Source organism: Pecten maximus, chromosome 5 (assembly GCF_902652985.1).
Source record: "Pecten maximus chromosome 5, xPecMax1.1, whole genome shotgun sequence".
In the NCBI taxonomy this organism is placed as follows: domain Eukaryota; kingdom Metazoa; phylum Mollusca; class Bivalvia; order Pectinida; family Pectinidae; genus Pecten; species Pecten maximus.
The window spans coordinates 8,748,314-8,770,057 of record NC_047019.1 but is presented as its reverse complement, the minus strand read 5'-3'; the positions used below and the strand labels follow the sequence as shown (position 1 = coordinate 8,770,057).

Below are 21,744 nucleotides of genomic sequence, written 5' to 3'. Positions count from 1 at the left end.
AGAATAAGATGCTGTGTTAGAGCTTGTCCATGCTTTATCAGAAGCCCTGCAAGAAATTGGGGATTATGCGCTACAATTTGACGGAAGTTGGCAAGGAACATCATATGCATCGAAATGTAGAATTCGAGCAAAAATCTGATACAACGTTTGATTGTGCTTGAATACAGATGGCTCGAGCTGACTGACAAACTGTTTTACGTTTGCTACATTTGTATGTACATGTAAGGCCTCCTCGAAATCTAGTCCGAGTTTCCTCTGGCCCTAACACCTTACCTGGGCCAGAGGAAATTCGGACTATTCGAAGGCATGAGGTGATCGAAGATACACGGACAATCCATTATGGAATGAAAATTTCCGGAAATGAATATCGATCAACATGCATACAATATATAGTACTGGGATCTAACACTTTTTACATGCATGTATGCATGCATACGTACATGCGTGCGTATGTTTGTGCATAGGTAAATGCATGCATTTTTTTTTTATGTAAAAAGTGTTCGATCCCAGTACTAGCTACACGATACTTACATTAGATAATTAACCAATTGCAATGAGCCGTATAATCAATGACCGCTCAGGGATAGCTCAGTCGGTTAGAGCACCGGCCACGTAACGTCATTTAAGATCCGAGGTCCGTGATTCTACGTTCATACCCGTATCGGTTTGTGTTTCTCGGAAAGCTGAGAAACGGACCAGTTTATGCTGCTGTAGAACTGTTGTGTCATTGGGAAAGTCCCTAGTCACTTTACACTAATGACATTGGCATGCGATAGGAATGCCCTATATGTTGTTCAGTGAAATAGTCACCAGCTACTACATGGAATCCTCGCCTCAAGATGACCCCGACTGCTCACGAGGCTTCAAACCAAAAAGAAAAAAAAAATGTATATTAAAAGTTCATGATAAGAATATATATACATGTATGTATATTTTTTTCAATCTTCAATTAACATGGGGTACAAATATGGTAGGACTTTTTATATTGTAAAGATAAATACTTGATTTGATATAAAGACTGTAAATATTATGGTGTCTCAACTTATTTCCAGTTGATGTCGCGATCGTTACACCATCACGTATAATAATTATAATCATTAATTATGTACTAATTAGTAGACAGTTGCATTGCTTTGTATACTGTCCAGCAATTTCCGTAGCGAAGTTAGGATCAGGACGAAGAGTTGGATTAAGGGCAGGATCCTGAGCCAACAGACCTTGAAAACTGCACGTATATCATAGATTATATGCTCATTATAGCATTATTTGTTATTTTAAGAAAAGATTATTTTAGTGGTTCAGGGGAAGCAACTCCAATATAATGCGGACCGCAATTACCTCCCTTCTGCAGTTCATTTTATTAGCCAATGAATAAGACACAAAATCGAGTCTTCGCACCTCTAATCACTTCCGGTAGGACAACAAAGCGGGTTGATTTTCCTAAATTGACCAGTATCTAAATAATTTTGAGGTATGGTATACATTTACAACGTTTTTCTGATGTATATGGTAATAAGAGTTTATTCCACGCGATTAATTTCGAGAAAATGAACACGAACAGGTCAGTAATTGCTAACATACAGTCACCCCCCGGCTGAATGAGCGGGGGGAGACCGTTGGCATTTCTACTCATGAGCTTGTTATTATATATGTTGGGTACCAAAATGTCCGCTTACGGATTCGTTTACACGTACACGTTATACATTTATAGTTATATGTGCTGTGTCCCATATAAACATGGGCATATGTGTAAAGAGACGTGTAACGACCCCTGGACACAACTGGATAAATATGTAAAAAGATAAAAATTATAATGATAAAATTCACAGCCTGCATACAGTCAAAAACATATACAGTATACAAGTTTCTAATACAGTACACTTCATACGCTCCGGGAGGCGACGACCAAATCCTATACTACCCATTCCTAGCCACGATTTAACTAGGCTAGTATACGTATCAGTCTAAAATTTCATTATCAATTTTATCATTCATATTGTTAATATAGAATCAATCATTCTACTCACTTGGGTAGAATTTCCCTATCCCACATACCTAACAAGAGATTGACTATTTTTCTCGCACCTTTTCGTGAAATTCATGGGGAAATCAATTCAACATTGCGAAACGGTCAACCATAAATTAAAGAAACTTTGTATTTTCTCGGTGACCATCAATAAACCAATTTCATATTTGGAAAGATGAGAAAAAAGTATTGTATATAGTGAAAAATAAGCTGACAGTAAAAGTGTCAAGATAACAACAAATTTATATAAATTAATGTTTGTCGGAGGTGACTGACTTTCTGGAAACTTTGGACTGATATGTTTGACTTGTCATATATATATATCCTTTGCCTATGTTTGCTTGCACACTTAAAAATATCTAGTATTCCGCTGTAAGAAAAAAAATCTTGACAAACAGTAACAATTTGACTGAATTGATAGGTTTTTGATTACCACAATTAATAATTTGTTCAAATGACAAATAGAAAAAAAAATTATACAGTGCATTTGTAAAAGTTATATAAACAAACAGAAGGGTTTTCCTAGTGATGTCACATAGTTAAAAAAAAGTAGTCCTGGACCTGAGGTCATTCGGTGCACCTATGTGGGATAGAGATATCCCATATATAGATGGGTGTTCCACATTTATATATACAAAGGTGTGAGAAAAATGTATTAAAAATAAGTTTTGTACAAAATTAAGGCCGAAGTATTGTAATAGGAATGCCTGTGATGGTTTTGGAACTGGCAATCTCTCGCTGTCATATTTATATCTAAAGGGAAATTCACACTAAAGGTGACCTACACTCTTGACTTTAATAACTGTATTTTTTTTAAAAAGTCATGTTAAGATTTGAGAATGTTCAACCTTTTTTGACTGTTAATTAGATGTAAACGTACCTGTGGCCTGGAATACCAGGGTGTCCAATAAAATCATGTTTTACATTCAGGCTTAGTTTCACAGTTAACAAAAATTGTGGCACATATATAGTACAGAGCTACCTTGTTGACCATATGCCATGACATTTTACCTACAAAACAGAAACATATACAATATTTGGGGAAACATTCAGCGTGCTTGGTCAATTGATAGAAGTTAATTAATGAACACATATATACCTCATCAAAATATCATGATCACAAGCCCCCAAGCTTGTAAAAATCACTGATTAAGTACATCTAACATGCTGTTTTTGATTTATTGAAAATTTCATGTGTTAGTACATGTACATAGGATGGTAATTTTGAATCTCGCTGATTATAAAAGCATTGAACTACATGGCCACAGATGCTCATCAGCCCAGTCCAGTTCTGTTACATTTCATGATCACCCTTCCTCAACCAGGTATTTCAACCTGAAGACACACACCGGATCTAAACCTCCTCCATGGGTATATTTAGTTCAGTATAAAATGTAACGAGAGAGGGATGCAATGACCAGAGACCGAAACTGAAACCAGGGACCCTTATACTCTAGGTGGATGTTGTTCTAACCATTTGAGCTACATATCACTGGTGCAGTGCTATAAGCCAAGTTCGGTTCACTTACATTAAAATTTAAACTGAATGTAGATGTTTGAAAGTATTTGAACTCTGTGTATTGGAAAGATTGATAATTTGTATCCAGGTATCAGATAAAATCCAGAAGAGTATCTTGCTTTAACCCCTAAAGCATGCTAGGGTTTGAAATGCTTTATTTTAGCGTTATGTATTCTTTTTAAGGGCATGACCCGTCAGTTCACATCCCTAGGATAAAATATCAATTTTCATTATTTTATTTTATTTTTGGGGGGGGGGGGGGGGGGGGGGGGGGGGGGTTGTTCTTCAATTTTTACATGTACAAAACATTTTTTTTAAAGAGGTATATGTATATTATAATTATAATTCAATTAAGACAATCTTCTCTTTTTTTTCTTTTCACAGGTTAACTGAGAGATTGTTGCATTGCCCAAACATGTACTTGTAATACTACAAGGGTTTATAATCTGGAGACCGAAGCATGTATCAACCAGCTGTAGATGTTTTAACTAGTGGCACAAGTATCCTACAAGATGGGCCTGATACAACAGCAGTGCCTGAGCTGTTCCAGGATCCATTACCAAAAGTCACAGAGGCTAGTAATCTCCTGTTGGAGTCTCCACCGAGGCACCTTCCTGTTACAATGCAACTTGACACCTCCACAGTGACCACAATCCATCGGGATTTAAAGCTACCAAGCCAGCTTCTTGTAACTCCCCATGGCCTTGTGAACCAAAATGACAGTCCATCATCTTCTCCAGAAAAAGTTTGTGTCAAGGTTGAGACGAATAGTCAGATGGACATGATGGATGCTTTTCCATACAGTGGCGTTGGAGACAAAGGTCTGATGAAAATTGTAACTGGGGACAATAAAAATCTAGATGATAAAAGAGGCGATACGGCATCTGGAAACGGCTCTCAAAACAATGTTTCCAATGATTTTGATGCAGATATTAACACCATTGTGATTACAAATGACGAAACCGGAGAAATTAAAATGACATTTTCGGATAATGCTGTTGGTCAGTATGAAGAAATCGAGGAGAAATCTGAACAAAAGGATTTAGAGCCAGTCATTGGTGATTCTAGTTTAGACGATGTTGACATGTGTTCTTTTACAGGATTAAATGAAAAAGACGACAAAATGAACGGTGTATCCCCAGTTAGGAAAAGTGATCGCTCAATCAAACTCAATTCGGCATTTGGAGACGAGGATGGTAGAAAGATACCTGGTTTTGGGAAAGTACTTGCTGCTCATATGATGAAACAGTCCGAGACTGCTAATGTACAAAGAACCAAACCCGGAGGCAAAAAAACCAAAGTCAAGAGAAGCAGGAAGCAGGTGGATCCGAAGAAAACCAAACTCAATGTGGATGATGTCTACGAAAGTGAAGACGGTGATGGGGTTGAAAGCGACGGTGACCTGTCAAAGGATCTTCTGAAAGTGCGTATGTTGAAATGTGACTTCTGTGGGAAGCATTTTCTTGACAAGCAAAAGTTACAGACGCACAGAATGACACACAATAAGAGAAAGAATGCACAATCAGTTTCGTCGTCAAACCAAAGCAACGGATCAAGGAAAGTGTATCCCTGTGAAGTGTGCGGATACACATTTCGTCGCAGAGAACATTGGCGACGTCACAGACTCACACACCTCGATGACACACCATACAAATGTCCCATATGTAATCGTGGCTTTAAACGAGCCGAACATGTTCGGCGCCACCAGACAGTCCACACACGTATAAAAGCATTCGACTGTAATTCATGTGACAAAAAGTTCACCCGATCTGAGCATCTAAAGAAACACATGTTGCTTCATCTTGGAAAAACACCATTTGCAAGAAAAAAGAAAGCTAATCATTAGGGGTGTTGAAAATTTATACATATAACAATTTCATTGTTTAGAGGAACAAGGACGTATCTCCAACATGGAGTGCTTAGAAGTAAAGGGCCGTATCTCCAATTTATGCATTTTTAGATTTTGATAAATTAGGACTACGACGGTAACGAGCGAGATTTTCTTGTATAATTTGAACATTATATGAATTGAAATGGTCTAATTCTGTTAAAATACTGTGTGATTTAAAAGAATTAGACAATTTCCATTGATAAAAGAACATATTCTATAAGAAAAGCTCAGTCGGAATTGTAATTTATTAAAATCTAAAATTGATAAATTTGAGATATGGCCCTTTACTTATTGTAATACAAATTGCAAGATAAAATTGTGTCTGGAATAACAGCTTAAATTATATATGGTCATGATCTTTTGTGTAGTTCTGAACAAGTTCTGTATTTGAAAATTTAAAAACAATGACTAGAGTGTGTAATATGCTTTTAAGCCATCATGCATGCATGAAGTATCACTATTCATTTTGTATAACAAATAACAATAGATTTCCTTTAGGAAATAATGTTTTCTGAGTTAAAGTTACTTTTTTACCAGATTGGCTTTAGCTTGAATACATTTCAATCATCATTCCGGAAATGTACATAACTTCACACTAACAGCAGCCAATGTAATATACATATAAACATGTGTAGCTGATCTAGAATTGATCTGTCCGCTTGATTTATCATCTTGAACAACATACAACTCGTCCATGTATACATCACAGACATTTTCTATATGAATACATATAGTTTAACAAATTTAAAATAGTGCATTAAAACAGAAAGATGGAAGGGCAATACAGACGTTTAAGATCAATTTGAACTTGGATCAATAGATCATATATATGTATGTATGACAATTCCCAAAGTAAATACTCTCATGTACATGTACAGAGTGCATATATACCCAACTGGTATATATGATTAAAACGAAGAAACAGAAATAATGGAATTGCATGGAATTGCATGCAAATTGCAAAATATTATGAATAAGTGATCATGAAGTTTTAATTTTTATATTGTTTTAAATTTGTGATGCAATATGGTAGAGTATATTATAAACCGAATATCCTGTTTACATATTGATATTGGTACATGTACTAGTTTTCCGATATGTTATGACTTAATAAATGTGAATTAGATATTTTTTATTTGCTTAGTACATTTTTATAGCAACTTTAACATTTTACTCTTATTAATATACAAGGTCTTCAATTCCCTCAGACAGGGTGGGGTGTCCTGCTAGGTGTCTTCAGCAGTATGCTTCAGTGAGGTAGCACTATAAATCGGCAAAAGTTCTGGACTACCACTAGGAGACTTAAACACAAACATACCGCAGCCTCCCAAAACCCACATTTGCACTCACCAATTGCATGCATGTCGCATGCATGGAAGGTCGTCCTGTTGATAGCTTATTTAATAAACAAATAAAACCAAAACAAAACTTCGATTCCCTTAACCTAGATGTGCTCCTTGTTACAGGCCACCAGTCTGTCAGTAAAATGAGACTTGAAGGCATTCAATTTGAAAATGTTGACATAGCAAAACCTAAATTTATTTTACTGTTTTAAAACAAATAATATGAACTCATGTTAATTGCTCTTACTCTTAACGAAATTACGGGGTAAAAGGAGTGTGCTTGGTGGCGATGGATTCATGAGGTACCTTGAGAAAATCTTAATTTGTAAACTTAATTTATTTTACAACAGTTGAAAAAGAAGTTACACAAATGAATATTAATCACCCTTGTTGGCCCGGATATGGAAGCACACATGTACAAAGGGTCTAAATCTGGGAGAAAACCAGGTTACCTAGAGAAAACACACATGGGGGGGGGGGTGTTAACCGGTGTACCTAGAGAAAACCCACATGGAGGGGTGTTAAGGGTGTTAACCGGTGTACCTAGAGAAAACCCACACGTAGGGGGGTGTTAACCGTGTTACCTAGAGAAAACCCCACATGGGGGAATGTTAACCGTGTTACCTAGAGAAAACCCACATGGAGGGGGGGGGGGTTAACCGTGTTACCTAGAGAAAATCCACATGGGGGGGTGTTAACCGTGCACGTGTTACCTAGAGAAAACCCCACATGGAGGGGGGGGGGGGGGGGGGGGGGGGAACCATGTTACCTAGAGAAAACCCACATGGAGGGGGGGGGATTAACTGGTGTACCTAGAGAAAACCCACATGGAGGGGGGGGGGGGGGGGGGGGGGGGGTTTAAAGGGGTTACCTAGAGAAAAAAATAAAAGGGGGGGGTGTTTAAACCCGGGGTACCTAGAGAAAACACACTGGGGGGGTGTTAAACAAACCGGTGTACCTAGAGAAACTCACATGGAAGGGGGGGGGGGGGGTGGGGGGGGGGTGGGGGGTGGGGGGGGGTTGGGGGGGGGGTTAACGATTGTTTTCCTAGAAAACCGACATGGGGGGGGGGGTGGATGTTAACCGGTCCTACATAGAGAAACCCTGCATGGAGGGGCGGAGGGGGTTTAACCGGTGTACCTAGGAGAAAACCTCGCATGGAGGGGGGGGGGGACCGGTCTACCTAGAGAAAACCCACATGGAGGGGGGGGGGGGGGGTGTTAACCGTATTACCTAGAGAAAACCCACTTAGGGGGGGGGGGGTGTTAACCGGGTGTACACTAGAGAAAACTCACATGGAGGATGTTAAACCGTGTTGACCTAGAGAAAACCCACATGGGGGGGGGGTTAACCGTGTTTACCTAGAGAAAACCCACACGTAGGGGGGGGGTTAACCGTGTTACCTAGAGAAAACCCACATGGGGGGTGTTAACCGTGTTACCTAGAGAAAACCCCACATGGGGGGGGTGTTAACCGTGTTACCTGGAGAAAACCCCACATGGGGGGGGGGGGGGGGAAACCGTGTTACCTAGAGAAAATCCACATGGGGGGGTGTTAACCGTGTTACCTAGAGAAAATTACATGGGTGGTGTTAACTGTGATACCTAGAGAAGATTACATGGGGGGTGTTAACCGTGTTACCTAGAGAAAATTACATGGGTGGTGTTAACTGTGATACCTAGAGAAGACCCACATGGGGGGGTGTTAACCGTGTTACCTAGAGAAAACCCACATGGGGGGGTGTTAACCGTGTTACCTGGAGAAAACCCCACATGGGGGGGGGGTTAACCGTGTTACCTGGAGAAAACCCCACATGGGGGGGGGGGGGGGGGGGGGTAACCGTGTTACCTAGAGAAAATCCACATGGGGGGGTGTTAACCGTGTTACCTAGAGAAAACCCCACATGGAGGGGGGGGGGATTAACTGGTGTACCTAGAGAAAACCCACATGGAGGGGGGGGGGGTGTTAACCGGTGTACCTAGAGAAAACCCACATGGAGGGTGTTAAGGGTGTTAACCGGTGTACCTAGAGAAAACCCACACGTAGGGGGGTGTTAACCGTGTTACCTAGAGAAAACCCCACATGGAGGAATGTTAACCGTGTTACCTAGAGAAAACCCCACATGGAGGGGGGGGGGGGGTTAACCGTGTTACCTAGAGAAAATCCACATGGGGGGTGTTAACCGTGTTACCTAGAGAAAACCCCACATGGAGGGGGGGGGGGGGGGGGGGGGAACCATGTTACCTAGAGAAACCCACATGGAAGGGGGGGGGATTAACTGGTGTACCTAGAGAAAACCCACATGGAGGGGGGGGGGGGGGGGGTGGTTAACTGTGTTACCTAGAGAAACTCATATGGGGGGGTGTTAATCGGTGTACCTAGAGAAAACCCACATGGGGGGGTGTTAACCGGTGTACCTAGAGAAAACTCACATGGAAGGGGGGGGGGGGGGGGGGGGGGGGTTAACGATGTTTCCTAGAGAAAACCGACATTGGGGGGGGGGGGGTGGATGTTAACCGGTCTACCTAGAGAAAACCTGCATGGAGGGGGGAGGGGGTTAACCGGTGTACCTAGAGAAAACTCGCATGGAGGGCGGGGGGGACCGGTCTACCTAGAGAAAACCCACATGGAGGGGGGGGGGGGGGGTGTTTAACCGTATTACCTAGAGAAAACCCACTTAGGGGGGGGGGGGGGGTGTTAACCGGTGTACCTAGAGAAAACTCACATGGAGGATGTTAACCGTGTTACCTAGAGAAAACCCACATGGGGGGCGTTAACCGTGTTACCTAGAGAAACCCACACGTAGGGGGGTGTTAACCGTGTTACCTAGAGAAAACCCACATGGGGGGTGTTAACCGTGTTACCTAGAGCAAACCCCCACATGGGGGGTTGTTAACCGTGTTGTTACCTGGAGAAAACCCCACATGGGGGGGGGGGGGGTTAACCGTGTTACCTAGAGAAACTCACATGGGGGGTGTTAACCGTGTTACCTAGAGAAAATTACATGGGTGGTGTTAACTGTGATACCTAGAGAAGATTACATGGGGGGTGTTAACCGTGTTACCTAGAGAAAATTACATGGGTGGTGTTAACTGTGATACCTAGAGAAGACCCACATGGGGGGGCTGTTAACCGTGTTACCTAGAGAAAACCCCACATGGGGGGGTTTGTTTAACCGTGTTACCTGGAGAAACCCCACATGGGGGGGGGGTGGTTAACCGTGTTACCTGGAGAAAACCCCACATGGGGGGGGGGGGGGGGGGGGGGTAACCGTGTTACCTAGAGAAAATCCACATGGGGGGGTGTTAACCGTGTTACCTAGAGAAAACCCACATGGAGGGGGGTTAACTGTGTTACCTAGAGAAAACCCACATGGAGGGGGGGGGGGTTTAACCGGTGTACCTAGAGAAAACCCACATGGAGGGTGTTAAGGGTGTTAACCGGTGTACCTAGAGAAAACCCACACGTAGGGGGGTGTTAACCGTGTTACCTAGAGAAAACCCCACATGGAGGAATGTTAACCGTGTTACCTAGAGAAAACCCCACATGGAGGGGGGGGGGGTTAACCGTGTTACCTAGAGAAAATCCACATGGGGGGGTGTTAACCGTGTTACCTAGAGAAAACCCCACATGGAGGGGGGGGGGGGGGGGGGGGGGGAACCATGTTACCTAGAGAAAACCCACATGGAAGGGGGGGGGGGATTAACTGGTGTACCTAGAGAAAACCCACATGGAGGGGGGGGGGGGGGGGGGGTGGTTAACTGTGTTACCTAGAGAAACTCACATGGGGGGGTGTTAACCGGTGTACCTAGAGAAAACCCACATGGGGGGGTGTTAACCGGTGTACCTAGAGAAAACTCACATGGAAGGGGGGGGGGGGGGGGTTAACGATGTTTCCTAGAAAAACCGACATGGGGGGGGGGTGGAGGTTAACCGGTCTACCTAGAGAAAACCTGCATGGAGGGGGGAGGGGGTTAACCGGTGTACCTAGAGAAAACTCGCATGGAGGGCGGGGGGGACCGGTCTACCTAGAGAAAACCCACATGGAGGGGGGGGGGGGGGGGGTTAACCGTATTACCTAGAGAAAACCCACTTAGGGGGGGGGGGGGTGTTAACCGGTGTACCTAGAGAAAACTCACATGGAGGATGTTAACCGTGTTACCTAGAGAAAACCCACATGGGGGGCGTTAACCGTGTTACCTAGAGAAAACCCACACGTAGGGGGGTGTTAACCGTGTTACCTAGAGAAAACCCACATGGGGGGTGTTAACCGTGTTACCTAGAGAAAACCCCACATGGGGGGGTGTTAACCGTGTTACCTGGAGAAAACCCCACATGGGGGGGGGGGGGTTAACCGTGTTACCTAGAGAAAATCCACATGGGGGGGTGTTAACCGTGTTACCTAGAGAAAATTACATGGGTGGTGTTAACTGTGATACCTAGAGAAGATTACATGGGGGGTGTTAACCGTGTTACCTAGAGAAAATTACATGGGTGGTGTTAACTGTGATACCTAGAGAAGACCCACATGGGGGGTGTTAACCGTGTTACCTAGAGAAAACCCCACATGGGGGGGTGTTAACCGTGTTACCTGGAGAAAACCCCACATGGGGGGGGGGTTAACCGTGTTACCTGGAGAAAACCCCACATGGGGGGGGGGGGGGGGGGGGGTAACCGTGTTACCTGGAGAAACCCCACATGGGGGGGGGGGGGGGGGGGGGGTAACCGTATTACCTAGAGAAAACCCACTTAGGGGGGGGGGGGGTGTTAACCGGTGTACCTAGAGAAAACTCACATGGAGGATGTTAACCGTGTTACCTAGAGAAAACCCACATGGGGGGGCGTTAACCGTGTTACCTAGAGAAAACCCACACGTAGGGGGGTGTTAACCGTGTTACCTAGAGAAAACCCACATGGGGGGTGTTAACCGTGTTACCTAGAGAAAACCCACATGGGGGGTGTTAACCGTGTTACCTGGAGAAAACCCCACATGGGGGGGGGGGGGGTAACCGTGTTACCTAGAGAAAACCCACATGGGGGGGTGTTAACCGTGTTACCTAGAGAAAATTACATGGGTGGTGTTAACTGTGATACCTAGAGAAGATTACATGGGGGGTGTTAACCGTGTTACCTAGAGAAAATTACATGGGTGGTGTTAACTGTGATACCTAGAGAAGACCCACATGGGGGGTGTTAACCGTGTATACCTAGAGAAAACCCCACATGGGGGGGTGTTGTTAACCGTGTTACCTGGAGAAAACCCCACATGGGGGGGGGGTTAACCGTGTTACCTGGAGAAAACCCACATGGGGGGGGGGGGGGGGGGGGGGGGTAACTGTGTTACCTAGAGAAAAATCCACATGGGGGGGGGTGTTAACCGTGTTACCTAGAGAAAACCCCACATGGAGGGGGGGGGGATTAACTGGTGTACCTAGAGAAAACCCACATGGAGGGGGGGGGGGGGGTTAACCGTGTTACCTAGAGAAAACCCACATGGAGGGGGGGTTAACCGTGTTACATTTTGGAAACCAAAATGGGGGGGGTTAAACCCTGGTTTCCCCAGAGAAAAACCCCCCAATTGGGGGGGGGTTAAAAGTGTTACCTGGAGAAAACCCCACATGGGGGGGGGGGGGGGGGGGGGGGGGGGGGTTTGGGGGGGGGGGGGTTAAACCCGGGTTTCCTAGAGGAAAAAACCCCCATGGGGGGGGTTTTGGGGGAAAGGGGATTTTAGAGCAAACCCCATGGGGGGGGGGGGGAGGTTTGTTTTCCTAGAGGGAAAAACCACCCTGGGGGGGGGGGGGGGGGGGGAGGGTTTAAAGGTTTTCCCAGAGAAAACCGCAGGGGGGGGGGGGGGGGTAAACCCGGTTAATAGAGAAAAAACCGCATGGAGGGGGGGGGGGGGGGGAAAAAGGGGTTTCCTAGAGAAAAACCCCCTGGAGGGGGGGGGGGGGGGGTTTTCATTACCTTTTTGAGAAAACCCCCATGGGGGGGGGGGGGGGGGGGGGGGGGGGGTGTTAAAGGTTTTTTAACCCAGAGAAAACCCCCATGGGGGGGGGGGGGGGGGGGGGGGGTTAACCGGTTTTTTACCTAGAGAAAAAACCCCGGGGGGGTTTTTTTAAAAGTGTTTCCTGAGAAAACCCAAAATGGGGGGGGTTTAAAAAGGTTACCCGGGGAAAAACATGGGGGGTTGGGTTTAAACCCTGTTACCGGGGGGAAAATTACATGGGGGGTGTTAAAGTTGGTTACCCAGAGAAAACCCCCCAAAGGGGGTGGGAACCGGTTACCCGGGGAAAATTAAAAATGGGGGTGTTAAACCCTGTTTTCCTGGGAAGATTACAATGGGGGGTGTTAACCCTTGTTACCTAGAGGGGGAAACCCCCATGGGGGGTTTTTAACCCTGTTACCTAGGAAAATTTCATGGGGGGGTTTTTACAGTGGGGTTAAACCCGGAGAAAGAAGTACATGGGGGGGTGTTAAAACCCCCTACCTAGAGAAAATTACATGGGTGGTGTTAGCCGTGTTACCTAGAGAAGATTACATGGGGGGTGTTAACCGTGTTACCTAGAGAAAATTACATGGGTGGTGTTAGCCGTGTTACCTAGAGAAAACTCACATGGGCGGTGTTAACCGTGTTACCTAGAGAAAACCCACATGGGGGGTGTTAACCGTGTTACCTAGAGAAAACTCACATGGGCGGTGTTAACCGTGTTACCTGGAGAAGATTACATGGGGGGTGTTAACCGTGTTACCTGGAGAAGATTACATGGGGGATGTTAGCCGTGTTACCTAGAGAAGATTACATGGGTGGTGTTAGCCGTGTTACCTAGAGAAGATTACATTGGGGGTGTTAACCGTGTTACCTAGAGAAGATTACATGGGGGGTGTTAAACCGTGTTACCTAGAGAAGATTTACATGGGTGGTGTTAACCGTGTTACCTAGAGAAAATTACATGGGGGGTGTTAACCGTGTTACCTAGAGAAAACTCACATGGGCGGTGTTAACCGTGTTACCTAGAGAAAACTCACATGGGCGGTGTTAACCGTGATACCTAGAGAAAACTCACGTGGGGGGTGTTAACCGTTTTACCTAGAGAAAACCCACATGGGGGGTGTTAACCGTGTTACCTAGAGAAAACCCACATGGGGGGTGTTAACCGTGATACCTAGAGAAAACTCACGTGGGGGGTGTTAACCGTGATACCTAGAGAAAACTCACGTGGGGGGTGTTAACCGTGTTACCTAGAGAACACTCACGTGGGGGGTGTTAACCGTGATACCTAGAGAAAACTCACGTGGGGGGTGTTAACCGTGTTACCTAGAGAAAACCCACATGGGGGGTGTTAACCGTGTTACCTAGAGAAAACTCACATGGGGGGTGTTAACCGTGTTACCTAGAGGAAACTCACATGGGGGTGTTAACCGTGTTACCTAGAGAAAACTCACGTGGGGGGGTGTTAACCGTGTTACTAGAGAAAACCCACACGTAGGGGGGTGTTAACCGTGTTACCTAGAGAAAACTCACATGGGGGGTGTTAACCGTGATACCTAGAGAAAACCCACATGGGGTGTTAGCTGGCTTACCTAGAAAATCCACATGAGCAGTCAAATGACCTCTTGATATGCCTTTTCATGTTCTGTCAGGGTATGTTACTCTGGCCAGCTAGGTGAAAGCCAAATGTGTTACCACTGTGAGACCTGACCACCATGTATATAATATATAATTATAAGATATGATATACATACCATACTTTCAGGAGACCAATAAGGAAGATTGATGATTATTTTAAGTTTTGTTCACCACATATAACATAACAGTATGGATAACCATTTTGGCTTGGTAAAATGTGTCGGAGTATAGATTTTGGGCAATTATAATTATCAGTATTTTTAGCAATTCATGAAACCTATACTGAAAAATCCAAAGAAAACATTTAATTATGATCATTAACAACTGTTGTACGGGCTTCGTATGTTAACACTATATCTGGCTACTCCTGTAAGGCTATGTCAATTATTTTGTTTGACCTGACCAATGATACATACATTTTGAATATATTGTAAATATGTTACATTTCAAACAGGTCATCATTGACACTGATCTGGAGCCAATTTCATCAATATTCTGTAGCTTAAGGAAGTTCCTTTTTTTGAAACTTAATTTATTTGAGTATAACAGAATTTGAATATGGTTCCTAAAATGCATATGTAAGATTTCAGGGCTTTTTTGGGCCATTAATGGGCCCCGTTCCGATGTGGAATTTTTTCATTTTAAAGCAAAATTCACAAAATTTGCAGTTTACTCCTGCCAAAATCTTTACCAATTCGCCAATTTTCTTCCCAAAAAGAGACAAAAAGGCCCCATCCCAAACCAGTGAGAAACAGCCCTGGAGGCCAGAGTTATACATTCAACTCTGTAATACCTTCCAATGGAAAATTTCGAGAAGTTTAGAAATTTTATTAAATTAAGGAATGTTAAAGAAACACGTTTGCAGGGTTTTGCTCACTTGTTCTGTGTATAGAGATCCTGCATGCTCAGAATCTCTGGAATTTCAATGATTCAAATTTAAACAGATTAATCATTATGATATTAATTATACTGTTGTTTGCTTTTACTGGAATTTAAGTTTGAGAAATAGACCTTTGATTCACACTATTAGTATATACCTGTAGATCTATAGTAGCTCTAGATTGTTTAAATATGTATTATAAATACTAGCTATATATAGATGCCCTATATAGCTATTGGAGGGGCGATGACATGAATAAACAGAGTAAAATGCTTCTAAAGGGTCCTAACAATCAATGATATCAAAGACAAAATATTAATCTACAGTATTATACATTTATAATTATTCTCAAATAATTCCCCTGTCCTAGTTTGAATGTTTAAAGTTGTGGAGGGTTACAGTTTTAATTAAACATGATGATTCTGCAAAAATGAGGTAGGAAGGAGGCTCATGTTTGGGCAGGGGCTTATTTGTGGGTAAATATGGAACACCCACCCCTCCTCGCAACAATGCTGTCCATCTGTCAATCCATGTCAGCCCGAATCATCTCATCCTTCTCAGGTCATCAGAACTTTTTAGCTTGCGGGGACAAAGTCCAGAGGAGATTTTGCTGTACCCAATGCGACTGTTTTCTGTAGACAGATAGTTTAAAGTGTTTAGCCTGCCAGGATGAAGTTCAGGGGATCCTATTACTGTACCCCTGGCTTTGGCTTCAGTATCAGCAGTGTCTGTAGACAACTTTATCCTGCAACTGCCACCGCATTGTCGGAATACACCCACCGTATATATTTTTGCTGTATACGGCAGTGACGGAAAACAGCTGTATTTTGGAATCTTTGCACGTGCGTCAGTTCGACTGACCTACTTCAAAGTGAAACTACGTTTAAAAGGCGAACATATTTCTATCATTTTTGACACCGTTTCACTTCAAAATGATTATTTTTATGAGTATTTTTATGACTGTTGCAGGATAAATAGAATACATGGTCAGTGTCTTAAAATATAAGTTGTATTTTTGGCTCGGGACAGAAAGACAAAAGTGGCTCGCCAAGGCTAGCCACTTTTGTCTTTCTTTACCCTCGCCAAAAATACAGCTTATATTTTAAGACACTGACCATGTATTCTCTATATAGCTAGCTATAGGTTGATGTATCAATGCTGTATACTATATACCTGTATCAATCGTTATTTGACGTTTGTTAATTCCTATATAGCAACACAGCCTTTCCATTGGTGCTACATTTACAGACCTACTGACCTTGATGGTGACCTTGACCTACTTAAAAAAAGTAGTGTTACCTTGGCAACAGTATGTCAACCATACGAAATAGAGCTTTCATACTTGAGTTGTGATCCTTGTGACAAATATTCGGTGCTTTTATTGTCAGACTTTTGATGTTTTGTTTAATCCAAAGGTTTCTGATAGTAGTTATGCAAGTATCAGTATTTTTAAAATCTTATTTAGTTATAATTTAGTAGTCATCCGCGAGGACCAACTCATTCAGAATACCTTTGGGAATCTGCACTACTGTGCACATTTCTATAACATTACCCAATGAGCTCAAGATGTGATGGAACAATCTTTGAAAATAATACCAAATAATAAATAGGTCAATATTGAATTCCATGTTTACCAACTATAATTGTCTGTTCTTTCTATTTTCCCTACACAGTAATCACAATAAATTATGTTCTACTTGTCTTTCATATGATCATAACGTTTATCAATGTTTTCTTCAACAAAAATGCCCTTATTCATAGCCTCCCACAGCGTAAATATGGCGTCATTGCTGCCATTTTGGTAGTCATGTGATAGCAAAAGACTTAAGAGGCCTAAAATATATATAAAGACACGTGTTAATCAGAATCTATTAGGTGTTTTGACTTAATAGGAATGCAAAGCAATATCTAACCATGTGGTAAACCAGAACACAGGTACTTGGGGTCAGGAACTAAAGTTATAATGGAATTGTCCAATTTTAATTTGTAACATCATTTCTTGTCTATTTATGCACCGATACAACATTGGAATCGATTATGTAGCGCTTTTAAAAAAAAACACCCGTTTCTGGTTGTTATAATATAGAGGTGTATAGAGGTAGAGTCTTCATTTTTGCACCATTTAACTCTGTTTGTATATATATATAAAGATCGACCTTTCCAACAATGTATAACATGAAATGTTTCCTATAATTAAAAAAAATAGCCTGTTATTGATACATCAATACTCCTTTGCTCTTCAGTAAACATGGAATTGTAGATCATACATTTAGGCGATTTGGCTAGCTCATTCAGCACATGCCCAACTCATGTTGTTGGGAAGGATCAAGAAGAGAAACTCTCATGGGGAAACCGTATTCATGACTTCCACACAATTCATCCTCTCGAATTGCAACGATTCGTCGTACACCGGAAAAATAGCTACGCCCCAACAGCGAGCAAAGACCTACACTGGGTAAGACAATCACTGTTTTTACTTGCCTGACGTCACATTGTTGGTAAAATTCTAGTTTTAATCTCATTATTTCAGGAAGCTAAACAGTTACATTAAAATCACCAATGAAGTGTTCATGTTGGAAGCTAGCATTTTAAATAAAACGAAGAAGTTATTACATATGTATCAAGTCTTAGAAAACTCGATATATTTTGAAGAGGAAAAAATAAAGAGAAATAATTCTTAGTGTATTTGTGGCCTCTTCTCGAAAATGCTTGTGAGGTTTGATATAATTCCAACACGAACAAGGCGCAAAAGCTATTGAAAACGTACAGTTTGAAGCCATCAGAATTATAATCGATCTGCCGTTTCTTCAACTTTAGTTGTATCTTTAATTATATGCAACATAGAACTCTCGTAACTGAGTTAATTAACATCAAGGAGTGTCATTTTACCGACTGTTTTACGTCACGGAACCCAGACTACCACATTACCGGAAATGGCACACTCGTTAATAAAATTTGCTTGAAATATTTATCAATGACGAATTCGATAAAACTAACTTACGAACGTCGATACATTAAAGTGCCCCAAACAAAACAATATATGCGACACTTTTATTTTGTTACGGTACATATTGTCATACATGTACAATATGTACAATTCGTGATGATCTGGCGGAATATGAACTGAGAGTATACACAATTGTCAACTTCAATTGTTTATCTAGAATCTATATATTACATATATTGAATTTCAAGAAAATCCATTATAAACAAAAACCAATCGAAAATTTGTCAAAATGCATGACATATGATCAACCTATTATTTCCCCAATAGGTTTTGCGCGCGCGTCTCTTTATATGAAACGTATAACTGAAAAATCATATTGCAATGCATTTCTAAAAAAAAATATTCGACATCCATGTTTATTTAGTCAATATTATTTTTTCAAAATGCAAGCGATTTGGATTTGAATGGCTTGTTTTAACTATTAGATTCTAATGGTGTGACATTTCCCAGCGTGATATGGTCTAGAAATATGAACAACATTGTACACGTATTGGTCTTGCAACACTGTTTATTTTCCCATATTCGGTGTTACAAAAGAGATTGATATAATATGCTTCAAGTTTTTGTCGATTCCTGATTTCCTTTCGGGCAAAAAAGGCTCATGTTCGTAGACTGGTTCTTTTAGTTAGAGGTTAAACCATAAAATGACAAGACTAGCTATTTATAGTATATGTCATTTGAATCTCTGTATCTATGTGAAATCTAAACTAGGCGTGAATCTCTCCCAGAGTGCATTGTAGTTCCCTTCATAACAAGGGAACCGCAATGCACTCTGGGAGGGATTGGAATGTATGCAAAACGTCTATATTGTGTGGTCGCTAATGTAAACACGACGCCTTACCACACATAGCCTCGTTTGCGAAATGGATTTTCCATGGTTAGACGATTTACAGGATTGGGTAAGATTAGGGCCATTTTCATATTTATTTGGATTATAAATCAATATGAAGTTATATTTAAAACAAATGACATGATTTTAACAGAAGAAACAAAACATTTTTTTTACATATATGTAGTTGGTCGCGCAGCTGTAGGACGGGACACAGGGGCTTGGTACGATTTTCCAAATTATATTAGTCCAGTTATCAATATAGGTTACAAAACGAGTGATTGCATGTTGTGTGTGTTATGTAAAACACGACCTTTAGCGAGTGTTTTTGTAATTTTTGAAAAAATAACTATTAAACGAGAGTTAAATAAATACCCTATACTAATTATAGAAAGATCACGAGTTTATATGGCCTAGTATTGAGATGTGTCCCGGGGTTACTAGTGTTAAGTATTGAGCTGTGTCCCCGGGATTACTAATACATTAGAAAAATTAACGCTTTTTTTAAAGGACGAATTGATATGTTTTGTGTCAATTTGTTTTCTTTTCACAATAAAAGTTTGGTGTAAGGATATGACATTAACTGAAATGCCGCTATTTGATATGCAAAACTGACAATTTTGAAAATATGTTAAAATGTTACAGTTTATTTACCAATCTTTACAAATAATATTCAAGTTTATCCTTTCAAAAATATAAGTTGATGACAAAAAATAAATTGAACTACATTTTGTGCGTCACAATTTCCTGGACGTCGTGAAGCGGCCTACGGGCGTTAGCAAATCAAAACACATTAAACCACACGATTAAAAAATAGTCCCGGTTAAAGGTCACCGTGTCAACCAATGAAAACGCGTTTAGGGTTTATCCACGTGTGGTATAAATTGAATATAAATCGAGATGAAAACACGATGGCGAAGGAGCCATTTTATTATATTTTTACCAGTGAAATATCAAAAATTATTCATTCTATAAAAGTGATATTTTTCACTAGTGAAAAATATCACTTTTGCTGATTTGACCAATCAAATTAATGATTAGAAAATACCAAAATAATTGACCAATCAGAAAGCCCGACATATATGTCAGCACCTGGATAGGGGAAACTACATTTTTTGTTTACAAATTATCGCTGTAGAATCTAGTCCTATTTAGCATACGGGTAGGGTTTTCGTTGATAAAAAATGTAATAAACAGAATATCTAACAGTGTGGCTCATATTTAGATATTTTTCACTCGTGCTGCGCACTCGTGAAAAATATCAAAATATAAGCCCCACTCGTGAAATATATTTGGTATTACTGAAGACACTATTAGATATCCTCTATGTATTTTCGCTCCTTCGCCATCGTGTTTTCGCTCCTTCGCGGTTTACAAGTTATCTCATAATACATGTATAATTCACTAGTACTTACTCTGTGGGCCCGGATTGGAGCGCTCGAGGGGTCTTAGTGTGGGAGGAAACTGGAGTACCCGGAGTTCATGTCCGATCCGGAGGAATCGAACCCCGACCGTTATTACCAACGTGCCATCAACGATCACACGATAATTGTAGTGGGTCGTGCCACGGACAAAGTTATACTATGTAAGTCTATGATCGTGTAGGCCAGATAATTTACAGACGAGTAGTATCGGCCGTATAATGATACCGTTTTAGTGACAATAATGTTTACATTTTTGTAAATCGGTATAGTTTGCATAATGTATAAACACTTCTAGCATAATATAACACAACTATGATGTATTTAAGCATTGATGTCATTTTTTTTTAGTTTCGTCGGGGCATGAAACAAATTTTGTTTGCAAACTTCTGTAAGAGTCTTACAGTTTGCAAATACTCCTTTTTCCCACACACAATAACACAATGGAACCTCCTCCCGGTGGCAGTAGTACAATGCACTACACTAGAGATCTTCAAGGCACATATACACAATGCAGCCCTTGATGATCTCAAACACACACCGTAAACACACCCTCATAATGTTTTTATCTTATAGTTTCCACTAAAAAATTAAAAAAAAAAAAAAAAAAAAACTCTCACTGTACCCAATTCCCCGCACTTATTTACTTCTTTTAAAAGCATACAACGATCCTTCCTGTGACCGTAATCGTCATTTTTGACGGAGGTTCCATAATTAAAGAAGAAGAAGAATTACAGTTTAACAACAATTTTAAAATCCTGATGAGTAATTTCCGGTTTTAATACTAACTTGTCAAAATGGTATGGAACTTTATAGCATGCTTTAGTCTTAGATGAGTATCACCATTTGGATGACTGGGCCTGTTTTGAGATTGCAGCCTTAAATTCTTGACCAATGACGTAAATATGATATTGATTATCAAAAAATATATTTTTTCAAATCTTGATCTCCATAAAATACGGTTATAGTTCAAATTAGTTTATAGTAAATGAACCACTCATGAGCATTATTAAGTTAAAATGCTATCCATTCATAATTAAAACATAATTATTTGCCAGATACTGCTTCTGTAATAATTTCAATCTCTAGTATACATTGTATATATATAAACATTTTCGTAGTCCATAAGATGAACTGTCCGATGCTACCTCGATCCTGTCCAATCCTGTCCAATTCTACCGGATCCTGTCGATCGTCTTTC

General features: G+C 41.3%; 1 protein-coding gene across 1 annotated transcript; it reads left to right on the top strand.

The window, feature by feature from the left end:
- The first annotated feature begins 1,384 nt into the window (after positions 1–1,384).
- Positions 1,385–6,567, top strand: LOC117327053 (zinc finger protein 257-like). Its single transcript, XM_033883881.1, has 2 exons — positions 1,385–1,471; positions 3,930–6,567. Exon 2 carries the CDS (start codon positions 4,006–4,008, stop codon positions 5,389–5,391), a length of 1,386 nt encoding a protein of 461 aa, XP_033739772.1. The 5' UTR covers positions 1,385–1,471; positions 3,930–4,005; the 3' UTR covers positions 5,392–6,567.
- The last annotated feature ends 15,177 nt before the right edge of the window (positions 6,568–21,744 follow it).

Coding starts and splice junctions, on each gene's coding strand:
- LOC117327053 (XM_033883881.1), top strand. CDS start 4,006: ATGTATCAACCAGCTGTAGATGTTTTAACTAGTGGCACAAGTATCCTA.